Genomic DNA, 9,857 nt, shown 5'->3' on the forward strand with positions numbered 1-9,857 from the left:
CAACCCAAGACAACCAAGTGTATTTGCCTAGGCTATGCTTCCAAATACAAGGGTTTCATTTGTTATGACATTATTCATACCAAGTTTTATATTTCCAAACATGTAGTGTTTGATGAGTCTGAATTTCCATATCGCACCTTATTTGTTAAATGTCTTGTCTCCCTCAATCTCACTCCTATATATATGGTCTTTCCAGCATCTCCATCCATTTTAGTTACTAGTGACAATCATATAGTGTCTCTTTCATCCTCTAGGACAACTACTATGCCCGATATTATGCCATCACCACATTATATTCAACAAAGTGGTATTCACAGTCCTTTACAATCCATTATTACATCAACAAATCAACAATCCTCATCTTCATTCCTTGTGGCTCCTGAGATTCCAAATAGGTCATGTGTTGACCATTCTACTAAGTCTTCTTCTGAGATTCCTAGTGACAATGGTGTTGTAATGTAGAATGAGTTTCAATGTAGAATGAGTTTCAACCTAACAGTTTGCAGGTTATTCTTCCTATTCCTCCTATGACCACTCACTCTATGCAAACAAGAGCTAAGAATGGTATTTCAAAGAAGAAGGCTTTTCTTTATGTGGTTCAAGATGTTGAATATGTTGATCTCTCTCAAATTGAACCTGCTACTTACAAGTCTTCTCTAAAGTCTCCATTATGGTTTTCTGCTATGGAAAAAGAATTGACAGCTCCTAAAACTTAACACACTTGGTCTCTGGTGCCATTGCCTTGAAACAAGAACTTGGTAGGCTGCAAGTGGGTGTTTAAGATTAAGAAACATCCTGATGGGTCTATTTCCATGTATAAAGCAAGGCTTGTTGCCAAAGGTTTCAACCAAGAAGAAGGCATTGACTATGGAGAAACTTTTAGCCTAGTAGTTAAACCTACAACTATAAGGTTGGTCCTACCTTTAGCAGCTAATTTTGGGTGGTCATTGCGTCAACTTGATGTGAAGAATGCTTTTCTTCATGGCATTCTTCATAAGGAAGTATATATGTCACAGCCACCTGGTTTTAGTGATCATCAACATCCCACACATGTTTACAAGTTGCATAAGTCCTTGTATGGCTTAAAACAAGCCCTAAGGGCATGGAATAAAGATTTACATCATTCTTCCTTCTATGAGGTTTCTTTCAACATATTTTGATCCTTCATTTTTTTTTCAAGAATGTTGGACATTCTGTGGTCATCCTTCTCATTTATGTGGATGACATTATAATCACAGGGAGTGATTCTGAGACTATTGCTTCAGTGATTAGGGCTTTGACAAAGGAATTTGATATTAAAGATTTAGGTTCTCTCCATTATTTTCTTAGGATCCAAATCAAACAGAATGCAAGTGGAATGTTTATCACTCAATCCATATATTGCAGATTTGTTAGTTAAGGCGAACATGGTTCATTCCAAACCTTGTTCCACACCTTGCTTACCTTATAACAGGTTATTAAAAAAATGATAGACATCCTTTCAATAATCTTTCTCTATAGAAGTATTATGGGTGCTCTTCAATACCTAATTTTTACCAGACCTAATATCTCTTTCTCAGTTCATCAGGTTTGTTGGTTCATGCAATGTCCTATGGATTCTCATTATGCTATTGTGAAGAGGATTCTTAGTTATTTACAAGGAACTGTTGTGTTTGGTATTCAGTTTAGCAAATGAGAGTTGGATCTCCATGCATTTAGTGATGCTGATGCTGACTGAGCTGGAGATCCTAATGAAAGAAGGTTTAACATAGGTTTAATTGTGTATTTAGGGCCAAATCCTATTTCTTGGTCCTCTAAGAAACAAAATACAATCTCTAGATCATCTACAGAGGTTGAATACCGAGCACTCTCACATACTTCAGCATAAATTGATTGGATCAGACAGCTTATTCAGTTTATGCAAATTGATGTTCCTTGTCCTACAACACTGTTTTGTGATAATCTATCTGCCATAGCCCTTGCTTACAATCCAGTCATGCATCAGTGAACAAAACGTATTGAGGTTGATGTAAATTTTGTCTGTGAGAGAGTTGCAAAGAAGTTTCTGCAAGTGCATTTTGTTTTCTCTAATGAGCAATTTGCTGATATTCTTACAAACGGTTTGTCTACTCCTTTGTTCCAAACACACTATAATATGTGTATGTGTGTGAGGTAGTTAAGTTGGTTAGGATTCTATATGTTGAGATTGTGACAAGTGTCAACATCTTGTGAGCTTTGTATTAGCTTAATAGATAAGCAATGTAATTAACTAGATATATCACATTGTATAAGTGTAATTTGTAAGCTTCTCAATTCATTAATACAAGATACATTTTCTCTCTCTACAACTATACTTCTTTTCTCTGCAAGAATACTACTACTTCTTCTGTTATATATATATATATAGACACACACACATGTGTCTGTGTGTGGTTTGTTATTTTCTCTAACTTCATTATGTATGCATACTGGACGTGTTCAGTATGAGGTTTGGGATGCTTAGTTGTTCTTTTCCCTTTAACTCAAATAATAAATATGGATATATTTAGTTTTTGTATCTTTTTGCTTGTGAGATTTATGAGATTGTTCACACTGATCTTATAATCATCCCTCACAGGTTGGTTATGTGCAAGGAGTTATTGCAAGATAGAGACATTGATAATACACATCTTTTGCTAGTATTTTCCTATGATGACAGTTTTTGTAATATGTAGGAAGTTGATTGATATAAAGTTCCTCATCATCAGTACTCCTCCTGATTACGATTGAGTAATTAGTATGAGTTTATTTATATTGGTGATAATGTAAATGTAGCTAGGGTTGGATTAAGCTCTTATGAATGTAATATACACCCCTATTTAATATGGACTAGCCAAACTAAATCTATTGTGTGCAATCAAGGAAGAGTACGAATGTTGTCTAAACAGGAACAAGATGGATCCACCTAGGGCCGGCCTTGAGATTTTGGGGGCCCTGATAAAAGCTTTCATCATGTCTTTCTGCATCGTTATTTAGCTCAAAGGTTTCATGTGGTTCATATTGGGGGTACTTCGAGATTGTTATTCCCTGTTCGCAGGTTCTTTAGGGGTTAATGCGAAGAAGGTTGCCACATTTTGGTGCTATGCTTTTGCAACATTAGTTTGTTTAGACAGAAGGAAACAATAGCACTTTTGTAAATAAGTGGCAGAAGATGAATTTTCTATTAGGGTAGTAGCAGTTTTTGTTTTTCTGTTATCTGATGAGTAATCTTTTTTAATGCGGAATTAGAGGTGCAATTGCAATAGACAAGTTGTCCACTAATATGCGGAATTATAGTAAAGTGCGATTGAAGAATAAGTGTGATGGACTTAAAATGAATTCAAAGTTGTGGAAAGAACTAGTTGGGAAATAAACTGGCCTAGGGTGGAACCCGATCAAGGGAACAGTTGACCAAACATAGTCAGCAACATGTCATGCTTGGTCATTTTACATCCAGCAACACGTCATTTAACTACTTAATTAAATTAATAATACATCCAGCAACACGTCATGCTTGGTCATTTTACATAGTCAACAACTTTATATAAAAGTTTACCAAACATTCTGACACTGTTTTTCTTCTTTTCTAAAAGCACTTTTAACACTATAGTTTACTAAACACTTTCCTAATTTTTTTACAGCTATTTATTCTCATAGCACAACAAAAGCTGTTTTGAAAAAAGAAAAAAAAAAGTACAACTCCAAACTAGCCCATATATCTTTTTCAATCTTTCCATTTATTCGATTTATGAAAATTCTTGCATACAAGGAGCACATTTTCTCATAGCTATATCTTTCACGTGTTGATGTTATTAACAATTTTTGGAGAACTTAATGCTATAGTAGAATATGATATACATTGGCGATGCCCTATTGTAATTTTTATGTGTTAAACGTTTAACCCAGTTGTTAGCCATGCAGAAGTAAGAATTGAAACCATTCTTATTCTAATTCTTAACTTTCAGTTGTTTCTTAACATATATGGAATCCAAAAAAGTGGCCCAAAGAGATTAACTACAGGTTCCACCTACATAATCCAATACCTCCAAAATAAGAAATTCGATCATATGTGAGAACTAGTAAATCTTATTTCCATTGTTTTTCCATCCTCTAGTCATTATTTTCCTCATTCCAATAAGTAAACATGTTTCCCTTAGTACCACGTATGTCTAATATTATTCCTCTTGTAAGTGGGAGGCCGTCTAACATTATTCCTATTGTAAGTGGAAGGTCTTGTGTTGGAGCAATGGTTCATCAACTTATCAAAATATGCAATTATGGTCCCTCAACTAAAAATTCATTACTATTGGTCTCTCAACTTTAATCCAACTGGAGTAATAGTCCCTAAACTTTAACTCAATTGAAGCAATGGTCCTTCCAATATAAAATAACTCATTTGTCCCTATATTTAGGGACTATACGATTGTAGTAGGGATTCCATTTAGGGGGCGTTTGTTTGCCCTCACTAACTCGGACTGGACTGGACTAGACTAGCTATTAGTCCAATACTGTGTTTGTTCCATTCTGGGACTAACATTAATGAGACTAAAGGGGACTAGCATGGACAAAACCCTTCACTAAGAGGTCTTAGTGAGACCCCCCAATAACCATGGGACTAGCTAAGACTATCCTCTATTTCTCATCCTTGTCATACTCAACGACCACTCCCGACAGACTCCTCGTCATCGCCAGTCACCTAGATCAATCATTAACTTCCCGACTCTCTTTCAGATCCATTTCATAACCAACTTTCATATAAAATATACCAAATTGAAGCTGGGAGTGACAAGATTACGATTTTACTTGAATCGAGGCCAAAATGTGGTCGAATGTGGCCGGAAAATGGCCTGAAAGTCTCGGCCTGTTTTGGCTTCTTCAAATCCATGACAAATTCGAGCATGCAAAGCTAAGATCTCGGTCCAGGGATGGTGATGAATTTTTTGGTGGTGCTAACTTCATCCAATTTAATGAGAGTTGGCCAAAAAACACATCGGGAAACCTGCAACTCATCGGGAAAATTGGAGCAGTGAGGTTCCGTTCGAACAACGCATAGCTAGAGAGGGAGGGAGGACAGAGAAATAGAGAGTGGAATCAATAAGGAGTTTGACCAGGAATGAGAAAGAGACATGAATTGAAAGGTCTGAGAGGAAAAAAAGAGGAAGAAGGTGGGACGATGAGAGAAGAGGAAAAGAGTAGGATGGAAATGGTAGGAAAAGATGGAGAAAAAGATAAGATCATAATAAAATATTAATAATTTATATATTAAATAAAATAATATTAGAAATTGTTATTATCCAGCTTCTTAGTCCAATACTGCACCAAACGCTTCACTAAGTTAGTCCAGTTTAGTCTAGTCTAAGCCAGTCCAGCTTAGTCCTTGAAGCTAATCTAGTCCGAGATAATCCGGCGCAACAAACGCCTCCTTAAGGTTTCATTGGAGATGCTCTAAGATTTGGAACTCCAAAACGACATCGTATCCATGTTTGGAAACTCTTTGAATCTTACAAGTTAAAACGGCTCCACTCCAACAAGGTTCTGAATTTGGTGACTCAATTCGGTGCAGCAATCTAACTAGCTTTGGTAAGCTCTCTCTTCCCTACAATTTTAGACTGCTGATTCTAATTCCATTCAAATTTATCAGAAATGCGTTTTATTTATCCTTATCGTTTTTATTTCTCATAGTTCAAACTTGTGGGTTTATGCTGGATGGGTTTTTCTCAGGAAAAACCCAGCAGATGGAAAATGGGGTTGCAAGTTCATGGGTTTTGTTTATTGGGTAAATTATGTAAATGGGTTGCTGTATTTTTTTTATTTATTTAATGGGCATCGGTTGAAAATATTTTAGCTCAAGTATAATTTTGTTGTGTTGAGCTGCACAGATTAAGGGGATTTCTATTTTATTTGAAATTGATCAGAAACTAGACTTCGAATCGGTACAATTATACAGCTGCTTAATGCTACTAAGCAAGCATTTCATATGACAAGGAAGGTTTTTGGTATATATAAGCGGTGTTTGCAAGTTTTAGGCAACGTTGGAGAATTAGTGTTTCTGAACTGATAGGTTTTCGATTTCATTAGTTACATTTGAGATGTCAGTTATTAGTATATTATTCAAAAATGTCTATAAATATAGGTTCAATTGATATGCAGTGGAACTCCAAATGTGCGTCTACCCTCAGTTCGGATGTAGTACTTCATTACGGGATTTGGGTTTAGGTGGGAATATCGATTCGCTTTACACATATGTAAATGAAATTTGGTAAGCTATCTGCTGCGTGTAGATCCTGGAACCTTGTGTTTGACTCAGTGAGTTTCAGTTGGGTATCCCAACTTGCCTATATGGTGTTTGAGATAATGTCCCACTTAAGTATTGAGACCCTTTATATCCTATTTTTCTTGTAATGAGTTCAGTTTCTAGTCTTGAGATGAGTTGTTTAATATATGTGGATATGCTTTTGAATATTTGGAACATGTATATAAATATACATCTCAAGTATTGAAGCCCCCACAATAAATCTCATCATTTTTTAAGCTTTTAGCCAAACAAATCACTTTAAAAATCTTCACACTGAAACTCCCATCATCTTGAAGTTCTTTGGTACTTCAAAGTACTTAATCCAAGCACACATGCTGAAATCTGGACAGCATTTGGATTTTTTTTGTTAATGTAGGAAGTTTGTGGAAAGAGAAATGTCCAGGTTTCGAGGAATGTTGCAAGCTTCCCTAAATGCAACCAAGAAAGGTAGTATCGCCACTTTTATTTGTTCTACATATCTTTACATGATATAATACAGAATCTCATGCACATAAAATTTGTGTAACTACCTTACATTCTATAAATTTGTCCTTCTATTTACTTTTCATTTTGACTAGGGGAATCAAAATCTTTCGTGTTTGTTTATACTTTCATATATTTCTAGATTTGATGAATATAAAAGATTTCACCTACCATGTATGAATATATTTAAGGGCATGTTTAATGCCTGAATAGTACGTTAACACTTAGCACCAAAAGAATTATGATGGCCAAGCATTACTGCATTTGTGTTCTTCCTGTTATATGGGAATCGGACTTTAAAGTCCACTTCTTGGTTTCCTATCAGTAAGTGAGTACAGATGTTTGCTTTTTCCACATTGATAGATGAAGTTATGAAACTTGTGTGAAGTTATCAATATTGAAACAATTTATTTGTATCAACATTCTGCTGTTTTTTGTATCAAATGCCAAATTTAGCACTTACATGGAATGTTGAAGACCTGGTGCCTCCAACTGAGAGATTTATTTTCAATTTCAATTCGAAGGATGAGCTCAAGAAGTGGCATCTATATTCTGACTCTGAATACGGAGGTATTGATGTGCATAACTTTGATATCTCCTTTTATTAATATATAAGAAAAAACTAAAAGCAGTTGGGACTAATGCCTAGCTTTTTAGTCTCCTTGTATATGAATGCAGTTATGATTTCCAATGCAGTTTTTCCCTGTATGAACTTTGATCTGTATCAGATGATGGAATTGCAACTTTCTTTCCTGAAATTGTTTTATTGATTTCACTATTTTTTGCCCTTTCATTTTGTATGTCAACATGCCAAGATTCGAATATACATATCCATGCCTATTTCTTTGCAGGGTTGTCCTCAGCATCTTTAGAAGTTCCAGATAATGAAAATGGACCCACTGGTAATTGACCGTAAATACCTTTAAATGTTGCAATAAATATATTTTATAGTTATTGCTTTAAGCTATTTTTGCTCTGAACGCAAATTTGATGCACAGAAAGTTAATCAGGATCTTTCAAGAAATAAGGGCAAGAAACTGAAATTAGAAACTTTTTTTTTGAATATATGCTTTTTTGTGATCAAAGTTACAAATTCATGTTTTGATGCTAATAAAGTGAAATGGAGAGTTACTGCTCACTGCTAAGGCATGTGATTGCCTTGGTGGCAGAGTTGTAGGATAGCATCTTTCATTTGAATGTTAAATTCAGATGAGTAGAGTAATCACTAATCTTTATCTTAGCTTATGAAATTGAAAAGTTTGTGAATCCACATTATGTTGCTAGCCTACGAGCTTTCATTGTATATCACTGTTACCAGTAGTTGATATACTACGCACTTACCTTCTGAAACCATTCTCCTTTAAATTTTAGGAATTTTCTTGGGTAACCTTTCGTTGGATTTCATTGAGGGTGCAAAGCTGAAGATAAACAGGAGTGGCTTTTGTGGAATGCGTTCCAAAAAGGTGAGCTGTGAACATTTTAGGAATGTAGATGAAGAGTTTGAAATGAAGGCAGAAAAGTTTTGTTAATGATATTTGAATATTTTATTATATTCTGAGAATCTTAACATCTTAAGATGTTCTGGTGTCAAATTATTGCTAATTCACAGTAATTTTTCTTGTTTGTTTATTTCAATTCTGTGCGTGCATGTGTTTTGTTATAGTTTTTCCCATTTCCGATCAATGAAGATCTTCTGGTTTCCAGTTTTTCTGACTCCAAATGGACATGGAAAATTGTTACACATGTGTGATGACCGTACTGCCAAATTTGGATTCATGCTTACATCATATAAGTACCCTATTCCACCAAAGACCATTTCGTGGGCATCATTTCAATATTTATTTGTTTCTTCTGCAGTTTGATGGCTACATTGATTTGGACCCATATGATACCATAGCACTGAAAGTTAAGGGAGATGGAAGATGCTACATTTCTACGGTAACTATTTTTGTTTATGATCAAGCAATGAGAGAAGTTGGAATGCAAGGCATGTAATCCAAACTTCTTTGTCTGTTAATTTCTAATTGATGTGGTTTTTGCATGTGCAGATCTACACAGAAAATTGGGTAAATTCACCTGGTCAAGAAGAAGATAATTCGTGGCAGGCTTTTGTTTTTGTACCGAAAGATAACTGGTACATAGCAAAGGCAAGTTCTACTTGCCTCAACCTTTGGTGATTAGAAACGTGATATGATGGACCTGGCCATCACAGGGAGCCAAGAATTTCATGTTTCTTGGGTTACATGGAATTCAAACCCGAAAAACATGAAATTCAATTTAATGGAATGTCTTTGAATTTGTCAACTCCGTATTGATGATTTGAGTCCATGATGTCATTTTTGTGCAGTTTATAATTGAATGCATTATCTTTTTCTTTTTGCCTATCTTATCATAGGGTACTAGGAGACTCCGAAAACACTGAACTAGTTTTCCATTTGCCGGAATGCATCTGTAAATTTGTTTAAATGACAGACGTAATAGAATTGCATTGTACTGATTATGTATGATCTTTCAGATTCCTCTTGCTCTGTATCTACCAACATGGAGAGGAAATGTTATCGACGCAGAAATGGAAATGAACCCTTCTCGCGTTGTTGCCATGTCTCTATCAGTCAATGCAGAAGGCGGTCTCCCAGGTGCTAGAACTGGAGCGGGTGATTTCAAGCTCGAAATTGATTGGATCAAGGCTTTACGAACATAGTAACCTTGTAAAATATGTCGGAGTAACGAAGTTCGGTTGTATCCAAGTTTTGTGTTGATGGTAACTAAGTATTCAAAGGTTTGACATACCCAGAAAATGAATGCTCCTGAATCCTGATGCTATCTTGCTTTACACAATTGAAAATTTTTGCAGTTTGCAGGTTATTACACTGATAGCATATTTAAACTTTTTGGAATATTAGATGATCTGTTTTCTCTGGAAGGTCTTGTGTATGAAATATGAACCTTAATTTCCACTTGGATGCAGATTTCCGAGTCTTTTTGTGACACGGAAATTTCAGCGACCAATCGTGAGTTCTATGTTTTGCCATGTAATCAAAATGGACGAAAAGATATCAAGAAGCGGTCGAGGAGCGGGTTT

The 9,857-nt window shown here is 35.5% G+C and overlaps 1 protein-coding gene across 4 annotated transcripts; it reads left to right on the forward strand.

Moving 5' to 3' along the window:
- The first annotated feature begins 5,426 nt into the window (after positions 1-5,426).
- Positions 5,427-9,640, forward strand: LOC137739926 (probable complex I intermediate-associated protein 30). 4 transcript variants are annotated; one of them, XM_068479676.1, is made up of 8 exons: positions 5,427-5,577; positions 6,643-6,739; positions 7,232-7,345; positions 7,627-7,677; positions 8,147-8,238; positions 8,633-8,713; positions 8,824-8,922; positions 9,291-9,640. In XM_068479676.1, the coding sequence occupies exons 2-8, from the start codon at positions 6,688-6,690 to the stop codon at positions 9,474-9,476; spliced, it is 675 nt and encodes a 224-aa protein (XP_068335777.1). In that variant the 5' UTR covers positions 5,427-5,577; positions 6,643-6,687; the 3' UTR covers positions 9,477-9,640. The 4 variants fall into 4 exon arrangements, with proteins under 4 accessions (XP_068335777.1, XP_068335778.1, XP_068335780.1 ...); XM_068479677.1 differs by having other exon boundaries at positions 6,669-6,739; XM_068479679.1 differs by having other exon boundaries at positions 6,669-6,739; positions 7,300-7,345.
- Positions 9,641-9,857: the final 217 nt, after the last annotated feature.

The sequence above is a fragment of the Pyrus communis genome, chromosome 7 (genome assembly GCF_963583255.1).
Source record: "Pyrus communis chromosome 7, drPyrComm1.1, whole genome shotgun sequence".
NCBI classification, from domain to species: domain Eukaryota; kingdom Viridiplantae; phylum Streptophyta; class Magnoliopsida; order Rosales; family Rosaceae; genus Pyrus; species Pyrus communis.

What these genes read in the sequence shown, in the direction of transcription:
- LOC137739926 (XM_068479676.1), top strand. Translation starts at nt 6,688, where the DNA reads ATGTCCAGGTTTCGAGGAATGTTGCAAGCTTCCCTAAATGCAACCAAG. An exon ending in CCTAAATGCAACCAAGAAAG is followed by an intron (nt 6,740 to 7,231) that starts GTAGTATCGCCA and finishes TGCCAAATTTAG; the next exon opens with CACTTACATGGAATGTTGAA. An exon ending in TTCTGACTCTGAATACGGAG is followed by an intron (nt 7,346 to 7,626) that starts GTATTGATGTGC and finishes ATTTCTTTGCAG; the next exon opens with GGTTGTCCTCAGCATCTTTA.